Source organism: Gadus morhua, chromosome 21 (genome assembly GCF_902167405.1).
Source record: "Gadus morhua chromosome 21, gadMor3.0, whole genome shotgun sequence".
Taxonomy (NCBI): domain Eukaryota; kingdom Metazoa; phylum Chordata; class Actinopteri; order Gadiformes; family Gadidae; genus Gadus; species Gadus morhua.
This window is the reverse complement of record NC_044068.1, coordinates 21,998,058-22,020,257: the sequence shown is the minus strand read 5'-3', so window position 1 is coordinate 22,020,257 and position 22,200 is coordinate 21,998,058. Positions and strand designations below refer to the sequence as shown.

The following is a 22,200-nucleotide window of genomic DNA, read 5'->3' as shown; positions in this document are numbered from 1 at the left end:
CAAACTCTCAAGTTAAGGATCACCAGTACACGGAATAATCCAATTGAGCCACTGACAAACCTGAACTGCAGCCTCATTCACATGGTCAAAATGTATATTGATAAGCACACAACATCCAGAAACCTCCAAGCACACATTTCTCAAGTGAATTAAGGGCTTCCTTAAAAGCATATAGCTGAAAAATATTTGAAATTCTGGGGAAATTAAACATTTGTAGTCACGATTTTATAGATTATTATGATGAAAGAATGTTGAGTCCAGGTCAAGCTGGTAAGGAGAATTAAGGCTAGTTCATTTTGGATTATTTTTGTAGCCTGTGAACCCTTATCATGTTTGGCTTTTCTATGAAATTGTGGGAAAAGTATTATTTTAGGGCATAAGAGCAGGGCCTTAATGATGCATCTGATCCTAGAGATTAATATGATGAAAGAATTTTGAGTCCTCAGTTTTCTGTTGTGTCTTTTATAGTCTCCGTAGCTCTGGTTGTGGCATCTGCTGCTGCAGGGTTAACCGAAGCCGCAGCATTTGAGTTTGGGCCAGGCTTATAACTAACTAAAATACTGAAATAGTTTGCTTTTCATATTTTAATGTTGAATGTTATTAAAGCATGTAGCCTGGGACTCTTTAAGTGTTTGTGTTGTTTTTTATCGTTGTAACCAGTTTTTTAACTGTTAACTTTCAATCTGTGTGGGTGGCCAATCACAGCGTGAGAGGGAGGGGCTTGGCCAGGGTTCGCGTTAGGTGGGAGCCAGTGGGAGCTGAGCTCCCATAGTGAGAGGTCTGGCTCCAATGAAAGCAGCAAACTCAAATATCTGTGGGGTCTCTGAAAGTACAGCAGCATATTATTACAAATATAGCTATTTTCCCTTCCACATACAGAGTAATATTGACGTCAAGTGGGATAATAGAACTCCGGTCATTATCGGGAAAATAAGCCCAGTCAGGGTGAACCGGACACCGACGTGAAACGGGGGACCTGAAGGGGCTTATTTACAACTTATTTTCAACAACTCAGCGCCAACTGAGCGCAAGGCCGGTACGGTCTTCTCCCATACACTAAATAATACATAAAAAACTAATAATGCAACTCTAAATATGTACTTTAATCCATTCTATATGATCTTATTTTGCCACCTTTATTGCACATGTTAATTTTATTCAGATGTGCTGACAATATACAATCCAGAGTATTTCACAAACAGTGAAAATGATTTAGACAAACAACCTATTTTGCTTTCACTTCAATGGGGGGCAATAAGGAGGCTGCTTACATCCAGTAACTATCAAGAGCTATCTTAGTCTGGCTCCTCACCTGAGAACATTCAGCCCTGGGAGACCCTACCAGGAGCACTAGCCCCCAGAAAACACAGTCCTCAGGTTCACAGGGACACACAAACCTCTCCCCACGATAAGGTGATGGTTCGAGGAGAGGTGTATTAATCATGTCATGTAATAATAATTTCTTATCATTGTCAGGCTACCACCTGGCTGGTACCGACTTGTCCTTGAATGTCCTTCCCTATTGTTTAACAAGTACTTCAAAATCCATAATCAATTGGCCTTTAATCAAACTGGATAGTGGAGCTGTAAATGTTGAGGTCATAATTGACATGACCTCAAGACAAGATCCCAGAACTTTTAGTCCAAGGAACCACATTTATTAGAACTAAAGGTTCCGTCAGCACTTTGTTGTCTCCGCTTTCACTGCTGTCCAAAGACCCGCAAAGATTAGGCAAATGAGTCCACTGCCGAATGAAGAAGGCAAGGCAAGGCAAGGCAACTTTATTTATATAGCACTTTTCATACACAAGGCAGACTCAAAGTGCTTCACATATAAACATTGTCATACAATAAAATAAAATAATAGATAAGTAAAAGAAAGACATATGCAAAGAAATGGTTAATATAGAAAAAGGCATTTTAGTATTAAAATAGAAAATAAAGGCAAAGTTAAAAAAGCTTTTTAGAAAGTGCAATGTATTTAAGATTTTAGCAGAAAGCTATAGCAAACATAAAAGTCTTCAGTCTTGTTTTAAAGGTGCTCAGAGTTGGGGCAAGTCTTAAATCCTCTGGGAGTTTATTCCAGCTATTTGTTGCATAGTAACTAAATCCTGCTTTCCCATGTTTTGTGTTTACTCTGGGGATAATTAACAGATTGGTCTCAGAGGATCTTAGTGGTCTAGAAGGCTGATGTAGTGGAAGCATATCAGTTAAATATTTTGGGCCTAAACCATGTAGGGATTTATAGGTTAGCAACATGATTTTAAAATCAATTCTCTGACCTACAGGAAGCCAATGTAACGATTTCAGAATTGGTGTAATATGATCAAATCTTTTGGTCTTTGTTAGAACTCTAGCAGCAGCATTCTGAACAAGCTGAAGCTTCCTCAGAGTTTGTTTTGGAAGACCTGTGAGGAGACCATTGCAGTAATCAAGCTTACTAGTGATAAAGGCATGTACAAGTTTTTGTAAGTCTTCGGTGGACATGAGCCCTCTAAGTCTTGCTACATTTTTAAGGTGATAATATGCCGATTTTGTAACTGATTTGATGTGACTGTCAAAATGTAAATCTGAATCCATGATAACCCCTAGATTTCTGGCTTTGATTGAAGTTTTCAGGGACAGAGAGTGAAGGTGTTGGGTTACTTTAAGCCTTTCCGTTTTAGGACCAAATACAATTATCTCTGTTTTGTCCTCATTTAGTTGAAGGAAATTTCGGCACATCCATTCCTTCACTTGCTCAATGCACTGGCACAGCAGATCTATGGGCCGATAGTCATTTGGTGATAGCGATACATAGATTTGCGTGTCATCAGCATAGCAATGATGGTCAATATTGTTATTTTGCATGATTTGCCCTAGTGGGAGCATGTAGATGTTGAATAAAGAGGGTCCTAAGATCGAACCTTGTGGGACTCCACATGTCAGGTTGGTTGATTCTGATACAAAGTCGCCAATGGAAACAAAGTAGTTCCTATTTTGTAGGTAGGACCTGAACCAATTTAAGACAGTGCCTGAAAGCCCCACCCAGTTTTCTAACCTTTCCAGAAGTAATGTATGGTCTACAGTGTCGAATGCAGCACTGAGGTCAAGTAGCATTAGTATTGAGGTTTTGCCAGAGTCTGTGTTAAGACGGATGTCGTTTACAACTTTAATAAGGGCGGTCTCAGTGCTGTGCAGGGGTCGAAATCCTGATTGGAAGGTGTCATAGCAACCAGTTGATGCCAGGAAGTGATTTAGTTGCTGGAGGACAACTTTCTCAATGATTTTACTTATGAAGGGTAGATTTGATATTGGTCTGTAGTTGTTAATAATAGAGGCATCTAGGCTCCGCTTTTTTAAAAGGGGTTTAATAACTGCAGTTTTCAAAGCTTTTGGGAACTTGCCTGACTGGAGAGAGTTGTTAACTATCTGCAATATGTCTACTGCTAGGCAGTCGAAAACATTCTTAAAGAGGTTGGTAGGTATAGTATCAAGGCAACAGGTGGATGGCTTTAGTTGTGTCACAGTTTCCACAAGATTTTGAGAGTCTATAACATTAAAGCATGCCATCCTTGCCACGTAATTTTTGCCTGAACAGGGTGGTAGTCCAACATTTTTGTTTGACGTGGAGATATTGATGGCGCGTCTGATACCTTCAATTTTATCAATATAAAAAGCTGCAAACTCATTGCATTTCTGCGTGGAATGGAGATCAGGTGGAATTTCTGTTGGGGGGTTGGTCAGTCTGTCAACAGTTGCAATATTAGTGTTGGTTTTAATGATATTGGAGAAAAATGTTTCTCTAGCATTTTTTAAGTCTAAATTGTAGGCACGGAGGCTCTCTTTATAGATATCATGGTGAATATGAAGTTTTGTTTTACGCCAGATGCGTTCAACCTTCCTGCATTCCTTTTTCTGTGCTGTTACAGAAGCAGCTTTTCTCCAGGGTGCCTTTTGCTTTCCAGAAATCGTTTTAACCTTATAAGGTGCAATGACATCTATGACTTTCAAAATTTTCAAATTAAAGTTTTCTACAAGATCATCAGCAGTACATGGGTTTAGAGGTGGTAGCAAGGAGATGGCCTTTTTAAAAAGTACATTAGAATCTTCATTGATATACCGTTTTTTGACAGTGTTTGATTTTGTCTGTATGTCGGGAATAAAAGATATGTTAAAGAAAACACAAAAGTGGTCAGACGAGGAAGGATCAGTCACAGAGAGATCAGAAACATTGAGGCCCTTTGTGATAACCAGGTCTAGAGTGTGCCCCTTGCAATGAGTAGCCTCTTTCACATGTTGAGACAGTTCAAATGTGTCCAAAATGGTAAAAAGTTTTTTTGCACACTTGTCATTCAAATCATCAGTATGAAAATTGAAGTCACCAGTTATAAGACAGTCAAATTCTGTGGAGATGCTAGACAATAATTCTGTGAATTCATCGAAAAAATTTGCAGAATATGTGGGTGGCCTGTAAATAATTAATAGGAGAACTCTGGGGGAGCATTTCAATACAGCACTAAGGTATTCGAACGATGGAAAATCACCAAATAACATCTGTTTCCCCTGAAATACATTTTTAAATATAGCAGCAACCCCTCCACCTCTTTTTCCAGATCTACATGCATCAAAAAAGTTATAGTCGGGAGGAGCTGTCTCTATCAGAACGGTTGCACTGTTATTTTGTTCCAGCCATGTTTCAGTTAAAAACATAAAATCCAGTTTGGAAGTGTTAATAAAATCATTAACTAAAAATGATTTGTTATTAAGAGACCTCACATTAAGTAGAGCCATCCTGATGGTGCTGTTGATAGGCTTTAAGGTTGTTTTTGGTTTGGAGGCAATAGATATGAGATTTGTGAGGTTAGCAGTGTGTCTAAGTTTCCCTTTGTTTACTCTCTTAGTGGTGACAGCATGAATGCGAAAGTTGCCCTGCTTTGACGTAGGCAACCTTGGGTTCAGCAGATTATGAGAAACTTCCTTTATACTGTGTCTACGGCTGAACCCTTTTAGCGCCGCTCAGGGCCGGTAGGGGCCGGTAACACGGTCTGTCCAGTAGGGGCCGGTAACACGGTCTGTCCAGTAGGGGCCGGTAACACGGTCAGTCCAGTAGGGGCCGGTAACACGGTCAGTCCAGTAGGGGCCGGTAACACGGTCAGTCCAGTAGGGGCCGGTAACACGGTCTGTCCAGTAGGGGCCGGTAACACGGTCAGTCCAGTAGGGGCCGGTAACACGGTCAGTCCAGTAGGGGCCGGTAACACGGTCAGTCCAGTAGGGGCCGGTAACACGGTCTGTCCAGTAGGGGCCGGTAACACGGTCAGTCCAGTAGGGGCCGGTAACACGGTCAGTCCAGTAGGGGCCGGTAACACGGTCAGTCCAGTAGGGGACCGGTAACACGGTCAGTCCAGTAGGGGCCGGTACAACGGGCAGTAGACAATGTGAGAACCACCAGTTTAAGGCCACCAGTCATCTGGGATGCAACACATGGTGAGAAGGAGTACTTCAACGTGTTGGGCTAAAGCTGAACAAATATAGACCATGTGTATGCATTTTGCAGATGAATCCGTAAGCCATGGCAACTACCTGACATAAGACTTTTATTACTGTTAGTTTGTTACATTCTTTCTCAACCATGTATTTTTTTTGTCATTGTATAGCTATTTTAATATTTGAATTATACTTTATGTCTATTTGTCGCATTTCACGTCTAAAGACAATCCAGGGATAGGCTAGCCTTTGCTTTTGTAACCCTAATGTTAATCAACTGACTAGCTCCATAATGACTTTATACTTGTTAATACTTAATCCTTAATCTCAATGAGATCTCTATCTTCTGAGAGTCTGTTTTATAGGAACTGACCTAAACTTTAACTTACTGTCCTACACCCGAAAATGTATCCATAAATCTTGGACGGATAATAATATAAGTTAGCTGGTATGTTTGTTAGTTATATTTTGGTGTACACATCCCGGTTCTATCCCGGTCCTATGCAGCTCGTGGGCGTGTCTCGCCAGTGCGGCCCACGTCCCACGTAAGACCACGTCCTAAAGGTTAGGCAAGGTCCTACAGGTTAAACCAAGTCCTACGGGTTAAACCAGCTCCTACATGTTAAACCAGGTCCTACGGGTTAAACCAGGTCCTACGGGTTAAACCAGGTCCTACGGGTTAAACCAGGTCCTACGGCTTAAACCTGGTCCTACGGGTTGGACCAGGTCCTACGGGTTGGACCAGGTCCTACAGGTTGGACCAGGTCCTACACGTTGGACCAGGTCCTACACGTTGGACCAGGTCCTATAGGTTAAACCAGGTACTACACGTTGGACCAGGGGTTGACAGTTGTTTTTCATTGGTGGCCACATAATAAAATCGGAATGCCTTTGAGGGCCAAGGAAATTCTGTCTTGTCTTAATCATTTGATTGGATTATAGAAAATATATTGCTGTAACTCTTCCTAAGCATTTGTAATTAAAAGTCACCATGTGCACAACATAATTACAGATTGCACAGTTTGGTTTAAAAATAACTATATACTGTATATATTTTTAAACCTATCTGTATCTGTACCAAGTGCACTGAACTTGAAGAGGTGTATTGGAGTGCATCCACATTTGATAATGCAGCCATTACAACTGACACAGATAAAAAAGTGGGAGGAGTTAAGCCTCTGATGGGCTTGAACAAGTGCACTGAATACCTGATGTGGCTATGCGCAGCAGAGCCGACAGGTGTTCATCACTGAGATTGGATCTGTGTCTAGACTTGTTATATTTCATCAATGAGAAAGTTGAATGACGCTGAACAACCTCATGCTCATCGACCAGACGAACAGCAGTTTTCCCAATAAAAGACCTTCTCCCGTGTTTTTGGATATCTAACTGAACTAAAATAAAAGCTTTATGAATAATGAAATAAAATGTATTATTAAGTATGAATCTATTTTCTTTCTTTGTTTTCATGAATCGTTTTTTTCTTTTCAACTCGTGGGTCACCCAGAACATGATGCCCATGTCTGGGTTACACCATGTCCTATACGAGCGATTCTGTCCGGAGAAAAGAGGGTCTACGGCTGAGGGACCCTGTCTTGGGCTCCTTCTCAGTTGACGGGACACTGCTGGCCGTTAGGAGGGCCGAGGGGTCCAGTGTCACCCTCTGAGACCGGGACTAGAGCTTACCAATTCTATGGACCTGACGGTAGCCCAAGTCAGGTGACTGCAATGTAGATAGAGAATTCGTGAATCATTAACTACCTCGAACAACCCCCATCTTCTGTCAACAGGACAAGGCTGAGCAGGACTCTGGAGGTCCGAGTCCACGGAGGGTTAATACTGAGTCCCAGGGGAGCCTGACTGTTTTATTCAAGGGTATCGTGCTTACATGACTTTATTCCGATTTCATCAGTTATCCTCTCGTCAGCGACCGGATTTGGATCCCTTATGATTTTATTTCAACTTTCGACAACCGTTCTGTGATTAAAAGAACAACATTGGACCTTTATCTTCACATTATTATATCCGTTATTGATGATATTTGTTAATTCAGATCGTTGTTAATTATCCATAATTAATGTTACTATGAAACCAAGTGGAGGAGGTTCGCTGGAGGATGGACCGTTTGGTGTTCATACTCTCCCCGTCCCGGAGCCTACGGTCCGGACGCCCTATGACAAGAAGGAGGAGGAGGACTCTGCTGTCAAGTCAGGTGAGGAGCCACCAACCAGAGGAAATATGCATTACACTGTTCTTTATGCTGGGCTGCAATTCAATACGGAGGTCGGCATCATACAGGTTCTGCAGACTTGTTTTTACGTTTGGTTCGATTCTAGTTGACCCTCTAGCCACCGTCTTATAGATCCTAACTGAACAGATCCCGTCTGTTCCAATCTTACCTCATTTCTGAAACATCTGCTACCTCATTTAAGCATGATCCGCCAACTTGTTTCTGGTTGGTGTGTATGTGTTGTGGCTCCTGTTGGGTGTGATGGTTCTCCCTTCGTCTCCCTGCCAGAGGCGGAGGAGAGCAGCGACAGACCGCATCCCACTGAGCTGTCCGTCCACAACCCCATTCCCAGGAAGAACATAACTCAGATCATTAAAGACAAGAAGAAACAGACCCAACTCACTCTGCAGTGGTAGGCCTATATATTTATCACTGAAGAGCACTTGAATATACTGATTAAATATTAATTAGGCCCTTTAAATATTAATTGTTCAAGTCATATTGCAGTGATGCCTTATCAATGTAATATGACTTTATAAATTATTATTAATTCAGACGGTGAACAAGTAAAGCAATGATGCAGCACACAAAATTACAATAGCAAAGAAAATCCTGGGTAAGAACTACATGCTCGTTGGAACATTTATCCTTGTTTAAATCAGATCATCATCATCATAGTTTTGCAAACTTAAACAAACTAAACAACTAACAATGTTCATTACGTTTTGTGGATGGGATTACAATTTAGGAATTCAAGCTATAGGCTAATATGAGGGATGAATCCATCAACCTGGTATAGTGGATCATAATCTTATAGGTTCACTGTGTAATAGCTATTGATTTGATCTGGGCTTAAGGCTCGAGGACAACTACATGGTGTGTGAAGGCGTGTGTCTCCCCCGCTGCATCCTCTACGCACATTACCTGGACTTCTGCCGCCAGGACAAGCTGGACCCGGCATGTGCTGCTACTTTTGGAAAGGTGTGTGTGCGTGTGTGTGTGTGTGTGTGTGTGTGTGTGTGTGTGTGTGTGTGTGTGTGTGTGTGTAGTGTGTGTGTGTGTGTGTGTGTGTGTGTGTGTGTGTGTGTGTGTGTGTGTGTGTGTGTGTGTGTGTGTGCGTGTGTGTGCAAACTGAAAGAGTACAAGCATTTGTAGCGATTGTCTTGCCAGCTCCATAGAAGAGGTAATGCCTTTGGATGAGCATCTTCCATTATATATACAGTATATATATATTGACTATATTTATATATATATATATAGTCAATTTATATCTATAGTCAATATATATATATATATATATATTCATATATATATATATATATATATATATATATATATTAGAGCTGTCAGTTAAACGCGTTATTAAGGGCGTTAACGCAAACCAAATTTAACGGCGTTAAATTTTTTATCGCGCGATTAACGAAATTATTTTATAAAAAAAAAAAAATAATAATTTTTTTTTTTTTTTCTTTGGCTCAAAACAAAGAAGCAGTAGCCTGACTGCTATGTTCAAATGACATTTGTTCAAAGCAGTCGTTTAATTGCACTATAGGCTCTTTTTTTGTATCGTCCGGTTTTGATCAGTGTATATGCCAATGTTGTTATCAATAAAAAATCATTTGCACAAGGCAAGCCGATGCACTTCACCATGTTAATAAGAGAATTAAAATGAGAAGAATTATGGGACAAAAAAATCAAGGGATATTTAGCATAGAAAAAGAATTTGCGATTAATCGCGATTAATTAGAGTTAACTATGACATCAATGCGATTAATCACAATTAAATATTTTAATCGCTTGACAGCTCTAATATATATATGTAAAATATATATATTGTATATATATCTAGTCAATATATATACTATATCTATAGTCTATATATATATACTATATCTAGTATATATATATATATATATATATATATATATATATATATATATATATATATATATATATATATATATATATATATATCAGTGGAGGCTTCTCCATTGAGGAGAGGGAGGAAGATCCTCCCTAACATTGTTGAGAATAAAAAATTTAGATTGCCCCGACTATTGTAATGAATTAATGCCCTTAAATATGACTACTTTATTGCCTTTGAATATATAATGTTCGTTTCCCTGGGTAAAGGGACATTAGCACCCCCTATCGCCTATTGACAATTACTTCAGGGAGGAACATCCTCCCTCCGCCGCCGTTCACTCCCATTCATTTTCCCGAAAGTACTGGCGGCCGGTGGATAACATGGGTTTCAATGGGAGAGAGGAGGAAAATCCTCCTCTGAGTGGGTGGGACCTTAAGGGGTCTGATTCGCGCAAAAATCTATCCGTCTGCGCTATGAACCAATAAGCAGGATCCCTGGATGTTGAGCAGTGTTGCCAGATTGGTCAGATTTCCCACCCAATTGGGCTACTTTTAACCATGTTAGGCTGGAAAAATTATCATTGGGCGGGAAATCTGCCCAATCTGGCAACGCTGTCGATAACAAACGATAGTTATGTTATTATAACTCTAGTTCTATGATTGTAGGCGTAGCCGTCTAGGCTTCGCCTTATGGGCCCTGAAAATTCAAACTATGCACCTATCAGCGTGGGCACCGCCCACATTTCCCACGGTATCGTGTATATAGCGCGGTGAATACCGTCGCTCATCCTCCACGCTTTTCTTTCAGCATTTGGAGGGTACAGCAGGTGGGAAACTAGACGGCTACGCCTACAATCATAGAACTAGAGTTATAATAACATAACTATCGTTCTATTTCATGTAGGCTACGCCGTCTAGGCTTCGCCTTATGGGCTAAGGTGAAGCTGCGAGCGGAGCCCGATCAATGTACTCCTGCTGGACCCCAGTCAAAACGACCTAAGTCACCAGAACACATTAAGACTCAAAAAAGCCAAGGAAGTGTAAAACACAACAGCTTAATAAAAAACGAATTCCTCCTAGATCAAGCAAGGCAATGATCAAAGGAGAAAAAAGTGAGTCTGTAAAGACTCCGGCTCTAATCCGTGCTTCATGGAACCCATGAAAAGGAAAAGAAAAACCAGAGCAACACGGTTTCCATTAGGTCCGCTACTACCGGGGGCGGAGCCACAGAATCCGGCTCTCCAATAAGGGGACTCTCTCGGCCGTTTTTAGAAGAAAAAATTGCGGGAGTGCCACATTGGCAAACAAAGCCACCTGACAATTGGCGAGCCAATAGAAAAACCTCCCTAGCCTGTTTTTCATTTGAAAAAAGGTGGGAGAGTGAGACTGGTAATCAAGTCCAACTCACCAGCCGGCGAGAGGAAATCCAACCACGCCGCTTTAAAGAACATGTCTATATTCTTAAGCCGTAAAAGGGGTCCCGGACTCTAGCACAGAGTTGCAGAGTGAGCCCCTGGACATGTCATGTACAAACAGACAAAGGGGCCGGGGGAAGACCAAGACGCAGCCGCGCAGATGTCTTCCACCGAAACGCCCTTGAGTAGAGCCGTTGAAGCGGCCACGCTCCGTGTGGAGTGAGCTTTAACGCCCAACCGTGGCTCCAAGCCCTGCCGAGAGTAGGCTAAGCAAACACCCTCACATACCCAGCGAGAAAACCGCTGCTTAGAAAGAGCGCGGCCCCTGCTAGCGTCGCTATAACACACAAACAACTGTTGTGTGGAGCGGAACGCGGCCGAGCGATTCACGTAGCCAACGCCCGAACCGGGCATAGGAGATGCAACTCCGCCTCCGCCTCATCAGAATGAGGCGGGGGGTGAAAAGCCTTAAGCACAATATCCCTCGACCGAAAATAACTATTAATGTTCTTCGGGAGGAACGCAGGATTAGGTCTGAGCAACGCAAAGGAGCTGTCCTTGTTTAGCAACAAGCAACTCGGGCTGACAGACAGAGCGGTTAGCTCACCGGCCCGCTTGGCAGAAACCAAGGCCAACAAGAGTGCCGTCTTAAATGACAAGGCATCCAAGGGGGCCTGAGAAAGAGGCTCGAAAGGATCCCTGGACAATCCGCGCAACACGGTGGGGAGATCCCAGCGTGGTGTAAGAACGCGTGAAAACAGGCCTAACCCGTCTAGCCCCACGCAAGAATCTCTTGACCAGTGGATGGCTGAAGATCGGTCCACCATCACAGCCTGCATGGCCAGCCAAAACGGCTGCCGCATAGACCTTGATAGTGGAGAAGGCCAAACCTTTTTTCAATAAGTTTTGCAGAAACGAAAGCACGCTTCCCACCTCGCATTGAGATGGGACAGCGTGGTTCCTCTCACACCAATTAGAGAAAGGCGCACCACTTCGCCGCATAGAGGGAAGAAGTAGAAGGCGCACGAGCGCTCTGAATAGTGTTGATAACCGTCTCAGGCAAACCTTTGCCCTGCAGAATCAACCTCTCAGGAGCCAAACCAACAGCCGTCCCGAGACATCGGGCGGGTGGTGCACCGTCCCGTGGGCCTGTGAGAGCGCATCCGGCCTGAACGGTACTGGCCGGGCTCTCAGACTGAGGAGATACTGATGAGCCCAAAGCCAGAGCTCAACCGCCTTTCGGTGGAGAGCAGGGGAGCGGCCGCGCACCAGGTGAAAGAAATGCAACAGCATTTTCCTCACAGCGTCGAGCTCCAACACATTTAAGTGTGCTGTAGGGGGCGTGCGCCACTCGTCCCCGACCCAGTAAGAGAGGCACGTTCCTCCCCAACCCGTCAATGAGGCGTCCGTGAAGACCACTACGTAGGACGCCACCCTGCCCAGGGGAACACCCCTGAGAAGGGCGGAGGGTCTTTTCCAATATTCCAGGTCTGGCGACACCGAACGGGAAACAAGGAGCACCCTGAGCTTGTGTCGCCTGGAGTCTAACCGTTGGCGAGCAAACCACCGCTGGAGTCTGCGCATAAAAAGCAGACCCAGGGGGACCACGGGGTGGGCAGCTGCCATCAGCCCTAACAGGCGCATGGTGGACAGTGCGGTCACGTTTCTGCGAACGCGAAAACGAGAGAGCGTCGACACGACAGGATTGCGTCTCGCCGAGGAGGCGAAAGCATCACAGTCATGGTGGCTGAGTCTAGGCAAAGCCCCAAGTAGACTGTCTGCCGGCTGGGGAGCGGGGAGCTCTTCTCCCAGTTGATGGCAAAACCCAGGAAGGCGAGATGGTTTATCACCAACATGGTGTCCCTTCTCGCGGTCTCTTCTGAGTTGCTCAGAATAAGCAGGTCATCTAGGTAGAAGAGAATCCTCTTTTCCTGACGCCTGAGCGGTTCCAACGCCGTATCCACACACTTCGAGAAGGTGCGCGGAGCCAGGGAATAGCCGAACGGCAGACACTGGTACTCGTATGCCATCCCATAAAGGCAAAGCGGAGAAACTTCCTGTGCGCCTGCTGAACAGGGACGTGGAAGTAATCATCCTTGAGATCCAGGGATGTGAACCAATCGCCCTCTCTCACACACCGGAACAATCCGACAGTGAGCATTCTGAACTTCCTCGTGGCAACGGATCTGTTGAACACGCAAAGATCCAGAATACGTATCTTTTCCCCTGGCTTCTTGGAAACCAGGAAGTAGCGGGAATAAAACCCTAGGTGAGACTCGTGGGGGGGAACGACAGTGATGGCCCCCTTTACCAAGAGACGTGTCACCTCTGCTGCCAGAGCCCTGCTCGCAGCCAGGTCCCGTAGCGTGGTCTCCACCAACCCCATAAAGGGTGGGGGACGACGCTTGAACTGTATGGGATGGCCCCATCTCAACGTGGTGTCCAACCACGATGGCAGAACGCACCGCTCTTGCCAACACGCATAGCGGTCGGAGAGAGGGCGAGCCGACAGCTGAGGAAGACCGTCCAGGAATAACCCGTATTCCTCTGCCCCTACTGCCTCCACACTGCGTGTGAGCCAAGGGGGGCTTCCCATGAACGGGAGGAGGCTCAGCGAGCGTAGGAGACGTACGCTGAGATCGTTCCCGGTTCCCCGAACCGGGAACGATTCTCACGGAATGACTGCTGGTGCGCGAGCACCTCGGAGAACCGGGGACCAAATAGGCCATCAGGCGCTAGTGGACCCTGGACGAGGCTGGCCCGCTCTCATTCCTGCACCGCAGTGTGGGAGAGCCATATGACCCTTTGAATCATGGTAGCCCACGCCATATGCCGGCCGGCCAAAACGGCTATCGGCTGGCATATCTGGAGGATGGCGCTGGAAAAAGCGGGAAACCGCCAGCCATCTCGCGGCTTCCTCCGGGCCGTAGGCCTCCCTATCAGCCAACAAGGAGACCATGGCAGAGGAGAGTAGGGCGATGTTGTTGACCGCCGCCGCGGATTGTCGGCCTAACGGACGTTAGGCCGACAATCTGCTTCTGGAGGCGGTCGGGGGGCAGCGGCTTTTTGTTAGGGCGCCATCCGGCGCCCGGACAGAGAAGCGCTGCCAGTGGAGGCTCCAGGCGAGGGATCCCCCTCGCTTACCGGAGCCTTCAGGGTAGAAGGGTCCCCACCTGCAGCAGTGCTGCACAGGCGGGAACAAGGGGTAACCCGCCGGGAAGCAGATCGGGGTGCGAAAGCACTCGCCCTGCATATCGTCAGATACGGGGGCGAGAGGCGGGGCCGGCATGGGAAACCCTTTGATGGCCGACGCCTCACCCATGATCTCCCCGCGACGGTGGCGGTTGTAACCCGAGAGCGGGAAAAACTGGACGCCGAGTCGCCGTCCATGGAGGCGTCGTCGTCGGCGTCGATGATGCCATCGCGTCAGGTCCACCGCAGGGGAAAAGAAGAGATGCCTGGAGAGGATCCCCTCTTCAGGCAGCTCCCGGCAGGCGACACAGGAGACGGGGGCCGCCATAGCAGCCTCGGCGTGGTCGGTGCCGAGGCACACAGAGCACGCCAAGTGCCCGTCACCCGGTGCCAGGGAGGCGGGACAGGAGGCGCATAGGAGTCCTGAAAAGGACCTAGCTCCAGGAGCGCTCTCAGGTGGCCCTGAAAAGGGGCCGTTTGTCCGCGGCCTCGCCCGAGCCGCTGCCACCGGCTCGGGAGATCCGTGTTTAAGTCTTCATCTTCTTCTTAATAGTAGTTCTCAATTTCTCGCTGATAAGCACAAGTGCTGAAAGAAAAGGGAGGATGAGCGACGGTATTCACCGCGCTATATACACGATACCGTGGGAAATGTGGGCGGTGCCCACGCTGATAGGTGCATAGTTTGAATTTTCAACCCGGTCTGCATTGCCGCGGTGCTCAGTCTGAGAGACGCAGAGCAAGTGAAATCTGCGATAGCGAGATCCTAAATGCACAATGGAAACATTGGAAACGCAGGACATTGTTAACGTCTTATTACAAAAACCATTCCATTCATTCAGAAAGAGGTAGACCACTTCCCAAAATCAAGGTCATCAGAAGTAATGGCAACGTCAGTGTTGTGAGTGCTACATGGTTTGCTAGGTACGCATGACTTACTGGTAGCATTACAAGCAATTGTAACTGAAAATAAACATAGCTAAATAACTTCAGTCAGTGAGGGCAAAAATACGCCCAATAATAGGCCCAGATTTTTTTATTTACTTTTACAAATCAATAGTAGGCCTGATTTGACTAATATGCTTTGCATCCTTTCCTTCTCAAATTACAGTGATGCCACTGGTGGCTTTGTATACATTTTGTTCACATAACTCCCTCCCTGCTATTTTGTAGTTCACCAAAACACCCTGAAACAACTAGAGTCTCACATTCTTATGCCACCATACACCAACAGTGCAAGCAGGCCAATGGCAACCAAGCGGCCAGTCCTTCCTCCCTCACTTTAAAAACCACCAGCCGCCACTGATATATATATATATATATATATATATATATATATATATATATATATATAGTCTATATATATATATATATATAGTCTATATATATACATATATATATCTATTGTCTATATATATATAAATATATAGTCTATAATGGAAGATTTGATGGAACCAAGGAGCTGTTGGATAGAAGTTAAACCCCTTATATATATATATATATGGACCTTATATATAAATATATATATAAGGTGTTCTATCGCCAATGTACGCACCCTGCCGGCAAAATAGTTCATGGTAAAAAGTGTAAACATTGGAACCAGTAGTCTGAGTTTGGACTGCTTTAGCCATAACGTCGGATAATAACCTCTGCTTCTATACAGACCATCCGTCAGAAGTTTCCTCTCCTGACAACCAGACGTCTTGGCACTAGAGGACACTCAAAGTAAGCAAACAAAAACCTTTTTTTTTTTCCTTTCTTTTAATGGGAATTTTCTGATGAGGGGAAATGCTTCTGCATTTTCTCTGAACATAAGTCATTCATATTTAGTACAATTATTACCCAACTGAACCATTCTGCAGGTATCATTACTATGGCATTGGCATCAAAGAAAGTAGTGCCTACTACCACTCAGTCTACTCAGGGAAGGGGCTGACCAGGTAAGACCAAGCTTTGAGCTTCATCTAATGGCAGAAGCAGTCCATACGTGCAGCTGTTATATACCTCATATATCTTCACCAGAGGGGCTGCTGGTTTGTGGCTTTATTCAGAGACATGTTTCTTCTTAATATGTAGTGGTTTTCTTTCGTTTTATAATCTTAGATTTTCTGGAAGCAAGCTTAAGAATGAGGTAAGAATCAATAATAATTCTTTAATAAATGGCAAACATTGATTGCAGAAGGCCATAAAACAAGTTGTGTTTGACAGGGTGGCTTCACAAGGAAATACTCCCTGAGTTCTAAAACAGGAACGTTGCTCCCAGAATTCCCCAGCGCCCAGCACCTCCTGCTACAGGGAAACATCCCCAGAGAAAAGGTTGGCTCCTTTCCCGATAACCGTGTAACAAACATGTAGAGCCTGCTTGGGATTTGCTACAGCTTCCCAATCTGTAAAGTATGTCTTTGAACAATAATGATTGCCAGAGATTATTAAAAGTAGACATGGTATTCATATTATTCCTATCCTGCAGCTTCGATGATGACCTATGAAATATTACTCCTTGGGATTTCTTTGTCCAGTAAAGAAGCATGTTTTCAACTATTTGTAAATATCCAATTTTCCCTCCATTTGTAGGTGGACACTCTAATCATGATGTACAAAACCCATTGTCAGTGCATCCTGGACAATGCAATTAATGTAAACTTTGAAGAGGTAACCCTTTTTATTAAAGTAAACACTAATATTTGAAATACATCATTATTATTTTATGTAGTATGTTGTAATTTTACGACTACTATTATGTGTCAATGTTGCTCAACCATTAAATTCTCTCTCTAAAGTTAGCCCACGTAGTGACAGCATTTCAACATCGTTGAGTACTTGAGAAGATGAATCATCTTTGAGGCCGTAAGGAGTTATTGCTCCTGTCCATGTTACACCCACCACAACATGGTCAGTTAAGAGGAATGGCTCCTGAACATATTACACCCACACCGACATGGACAAAGTTGTGCTTGCGTCTGATGTGTTACAGATACAGAACTTCCTGCTCCATTTCTGGCAAGGTATGCCAGACCACCTTTTGCCCCTGCTGGAGAACTCTGTGATTATGGATATCTTCTGTGTGTGTGACTCCATTCTTTATAAGGTTACCTTTTTTCTCCCTTTTAACAGTTTAACTTGTTAGAACATAAAAAAAGTGTTATAAATCCATAATATTTTTCCCTTATATTCAAGACTAGCATTTTTATTATGGCGAACCTCAGCAAAACCATTTGTAGTTATCAGATAAAATCCCATTAGCCTAGCCTTTGTACAGATCAGATAGAAGAACCTCAGCCTTTGCGGTGATCAGATAGAATAAACCTTTGTAGTGATTGATTGAAGAACCGCAGCCTTGGTACTGAACAGAAAGATAAAACCTCAGCCTTTTGAGGATATCATATAGAATAACCACAGCATGAAATGACATTATTCCATGATATTTTGTCAGGTGCTCACTGACGTGCTCATTCCTGCTACCATGCAAGAGATGCCTGAAAGGTTTGTCACTTGAATCTAATGCATAATTGCTCTGCATTCAGCAGAAGCAGCTGTAAACAGTCTGTGAGTATAGGAAATGTTAGCTGAAATTGCATCATGTGAAATCATATTTGCTCATTAGTTTGTTGGCAGACATCCGGAACTTTGCCAAGCACTGGGAGCATTGGCTCACTTCGTCTCTGGAGAATCTCCCAGAATGCCTTGCAGCAAAGAAACTTCCCATTGCACACCGCTTCATCTCGTCTCTGAAGAGACAGAGTTCCTTTCTGCATCTGGCGCAGGTACAGCCGAAAGGAGAGTTGGGAAATGATGTAAAATAAGGTGATGGGGACCGTGGTTCTTGTAGGCAATAGTGGCAGAACAGCCCTTCTCTGACCATTATTTAACACACATACGACTGGGTTTAATTGACTTCCATGACACTACGTTTGCACAGTAGCTTAACTTCTAGTAAGACATGAAGGAGAGTCAATAGAGGGACAACTCTAATCCATTGGTTCCAAACGTTGTTGTATTATAGCCCATGGCCTCTGATCTTGTGAGAGGATGGTATTCTATGGTCCATTCAACCTACAGATGGGTGGAATAAATGTGTGCTGTCTTGTTCCTTGCCAATGAACCCCTCTATCCCTTCTTTTGTCTTCTGTTCCCAGATCGCCCGGCCAGCCCTGTTCGACCAGGCAGTGGTGAACAGTATGGTGACGGACATGGAAAAGGTGGAGCTGAGCACCATCAGTGTTCAGCCACTCCTGGGCATCACTGCTGCAGGAGAGCATGCTGACACTGATGTCTACTCAGAGTGTAAGAGTCACTATAGGTCTGGTTACAGATCCTTACCAACCAGCTGTTACTGTCGGCTCATATTTCATATTCTCTAATGGAGCACACAAATTTGAATTGCAATTTCTATTTGTTTCTTTGGCTTTTCTGCGTATAATATGCAGACTGCCGATCAGTTGATCAGGCTGCGTCACAAGGTGGTACGTTGCTAGATAAATAAGGAGTTCAGGGAAGTGCTGCCACGTTCTGGGGGATATATTAAAAGGGCGTTTTAGTTACTGTTCAGCACCTATGTGCTCAGGGAAACCCTGGCCAGTTCAAAACCAGTTCAGCAAACATAAAGTCGATTTTTGAGTGTTGGGGGTATTCTTCACCACACACACACACACACACACACACACACACACACACACACACACACACACACACACACACACACACACACACACACACACACAAAAAATACAGTGTCTAATGCAGTCGTTTCTATCCTTCTCCTTTGTCTTGAGATAGATGACTCCATCGCAGTCTTCCAGGAGCTCAAAGACCTGCTGAAGAACAATGCCACTGTTGAGTCCTTCATCGAATGGCTCGACACTGTTGTGGAACAGAAAGTAATCAAGGTATTGATTGGCAGAAGCTGTGTAGAGGTCTGAACGTATGAGCACACAGATAGTGCTTCATTTTAAAAAGACAGCCATGCTAAGGAACACCATTTTACTAAGGAAAATTTTCCATTCAAACTTAATCATAATTAGAATCTGTAATATTTGAGAGGCAAATAATGAATCTCCAAGTATCTTCTGTGTCTCTTGCACTCTGTCTTTGTGATATCAGCCGGGTCAACACAGCAGTCGGTCGGTCAAAAGACGAGCACAAGACTTCCTGCTGCGCTGGAGCTTCCTAGGCGCCCGAGTGATGCACAGCCTCACTCTCAACAACGCCTGTAGCTTTGGTACGACCCAGGGCCCTCAGCAACTCCAGTAGAAACACACGTATGGCTTCCTTAAAGGGCTACCAGAGCTAGGCCTAATAACTGAGTAAGAGTAAGTGCTCTTGTTAGAGTAAGTAGTACACACACTCAAGCTCTAGCCAGATGATTTGTTTGTTTTAAATTGAAGCAGATTGCTACAATGGTGCCATAAACGTATGTTAATAATGAACGTCCCTGCTTTGCCTAAACGGTCCTTTTATCAGGTAACATGCTTTCTGTTTGAACACTAGTTTCCCTACATGTGCACACATCTGTGCATGATGAAGGAAATGATGGTGGAAACAGCTGACAGACAGAGGAACTGACAGACAGATGCTCGGACAGCCATACAGGCTCAATGTTTTAAATACACATCCCAAACTAGACCCTATAAAAATATAGTTTTAGATGAACTTGTCAGAAACACATTCTTATTATTAATAGGTATTTTATGCAGTCTATTGTAGCAAGGGCTTTGTCTACAGAACACCATGATAACTATAATCTTCTTCTTCTTCTCTTCTTTTTCTCAAAAACTAAAACTCATGAATAACATTATAAAATTAGTGCAGCAATTGTCTTGAATACCATGGGTTACTGTGCTGTTTTAGTAATACTGTACTGTTTGCGAGGGGCAGACTCTTCCCGAGTCAATATGCACGCTGTGTTCGTATGTGAGAGGATCACCAACAAGCAATGCAAAAATAAGCTTTGAATATGAAGTGTACTCCTAAGAGAAAAGGATTTATGTATTTTGGCACTTGGCAAGTATTCATATTTCCATCCATCCTTATTAAAATATCTAGCATACCTTTACCTGAATCCTGTTCCCAGGGTCGTTCCATCTGATCAGAATGCTGCTGGATGAATACATTCTGTTGGCATTGGAGACACAGTTCAACAACGACAAGGAGCAGGACCTACTCAATCTACTGGACAGATCTATGAGAAACGCAGGTATAGCATATACAAACACTGGGCTATGTCTGCTCACTTACACATTTGTAGTATTTTTACTGCAGCTGCTGTTACTTGTCATTCTATGTATTTGTAGAGACTTCGATGCGGGTGCTGTCCGTCAGAGCCCTTGGTTATAACTTTTGTATTAAGTATTGTTTTACCCCTCAGACGCCAGTAGAGCTGCATTCATGGCCTCGCCTAGTTCCTGCTTCCTAGCCAATCGCAACAAGGCCAGCATTGCCACTGACCAATTGGTGAAGAATGAGGGTCTGGCAGCACATGCCTATATGTCTTTATCAGCCAATCAGCAACAGTGCCTTGAAGCCAGCCTTGCTGTCTATCAGAGCACAGAAAACGCTGGTTTCTCCGTTTTAGGTAAAACAAAAACACATTTATTTGAACCATCAATCAGGTCATAATTGTTAACTGATGTATGTGTGAATACAGTTGGAGATTTTGCATCAAAGTTAAAACCAATGCACGGCTATAAATGACTATATATATTTGCTATGCAAATAATTGTATTAACTCTTTATGGAACAACCTCCCATCACACAAAACATCCAACCACAACAACCCTGAACACACATACCTGCAGGAGCCAGCCAGCTTGAGTACTGCCAGGCTGCCTTGATGACCCCTCCCATCTCCCCCACCACGCTAGCCAACCGTGGCTCGGTCATCAACCAGGGGCCCACTGGGAGACCTCTGACCTCCAGCTCGTCTTCCACCTCTGTCCCCTGCCCGTCCTCCTCTTCCTACCTCTCCTCCTCCTCCCTCTCCATGAGTGTGGCGGGCCAGCCCGACCCCTGCACCTCCTCGTACCCGGAGGCCCTGTACCACTCCGGGCCTCCCCCCAGCTCAGGGTTCTTCCACACGTCCTCTAGCTCAGCCAGCTACCAACACACACTCAGGTGGGATAGAACTTCACCTGGCATACTCTAGTATCATGGAGTGGCTTCAGTCTGTATTACTTTATCAGACGTCCAGTAATAGGAACCTTTCAGTGAGTTCAGATCCATGTTCTAACGAAGCAGCCAGTGGCTCTTGAGGGTCAACCACAGAATCTTTTGGGCTGGGAGTTGAGCCCCCTAACCTCTAGACTGCTCATACGTATACGGCTAAACATTAGGACCTATCATTTTGTGACAACGTTTCACTGCCAGAGATCAGGTCCCAGTCCCGGAGCGGGCATTGACCTCAATTAATTTCCTCTCCATCTTGTGTGCAGGCCTCATGGGCAGATGCAGTCCCCTGCTCTGTCCGGGACCTCGTCCCTGACCTATCAGCTTCCGTCTCGCTACCAGCCCTACCAAGGGCCCCATGGCCCCGGTCCCAGCCAACCTCCTCCCGTCAGCGGCCTGCTGTCCTACAGCTCTTCCTGCTCCTCGGACACGCCCCAGGCCGGTGTGGAGCGGGGGATAGATACCCAGACCCCGGCCGGTCAGCGGATGGCCCACGTGGGGCCCTCGGGGGAGTATGGATACGTACCTGATGCTAGCCAGGCTCAGGGACACCACTATTCAGGTTGGTGCCGCTTAGCAACCTTTGCACTCCCTGTCGCTGCTTTGGTTCTGTTAATTGTTGTTCATGCATCAATTATTATTTATATTGATTTTGCGGGGTCGGAACCCCCAATCCTTTCTGTAGTTTCTACTTCCTCAAAGTTCAAAGCGCCGTAGCTTGATCAGTAATTGGGTCCTGCCCTGGCCAGGCTACCTAGCGTGGAAAATAGACTGGGAAGGAATAGAAGGAGATCACTAGACTGCAATTACGTGAGATTCAATGGAAGTAATTGACAGATTTGTGTTGTTCATCCTTTTTATTAATTATATATA

At 44.7% G+C, this 22,200-nt stretch overlaps 1 protein-coding gene across 2 annotated transcripts in view; it reads left to right on the top strand.

Annotated features, from left to right (window-relative positions):
- Positions 1–7,236: 7,236 nt before the first annotated feature.
- Positions 7,237–22,200, top strand: part of rfx6 (regulatory factor X, 6) — an 18,106-nt gene continuing 3,142 nt past the window's right edge. The window contains exons 1-18 of one of the 2 annotated variants that reach the window (XM_030345962.1): positions 7,237–7,678; positions 7,985–8,108; positions 8,554–8,677; positions 15,830–15,891; positions 16,029–16,106; positions 16,270–16,297; positions 16,375–16,482; positions 16,741–16,818; positions 17,141–17,254; positions 17,600–17,649; positions 17,771–17,930; positions 18,303–18,450; positions 18,943–19,052; positions 19,267–19,384; positions 20,237–20,359; positions 20,531–20,737; positions 20,961–21,276; positions 21,594–21,889. In XM_030345962.1, coding sequence (XP_030201822.1) covers positions 7,552–7,678; positions 7,985–8,108; positions 8,554–8,677; positions 15,830–15,891; positions 16,029–16,106; positions 16,270–16,297; positions 16,375–16,482; positions 16,741–16,818; positions 17,141–17,254; positions 17,600–17,649; positions 17,771–17,930; positions 18,303–18,450; positions 18,943–19,052; positions 19,267–19,384; positions 20,237–20,359; positions 20,531–20,737; positions 20,961–21,276; positions 21,594–21,889 — 2,371 coding nt within the window. In that variant the 5' untranslated portion in view covers positions 7,237–7,551. The remainder of the gene's footprint in view (positions 7,679–7,984; positions 8,109–8,553; positions 8,678–15,829; positions 15,892–16,028; positions 16,107–16,269; positions 16,298–16,374; positions 16,483–16,740; positions 16,819–17,140; positions 17,255–17,599; positions 17,650–17,770; positions 17,931–18,302; positions 18,451–18,942; positions 19,053–19,266; positions 19,385–20,236; positions 20,360–20,530; positions 20,738–20,960; positions 21,277–21,593; positions 21,890–22,200) is intronic. The other variant, XM_030345963.1, reaches the window with a different exon arrangement.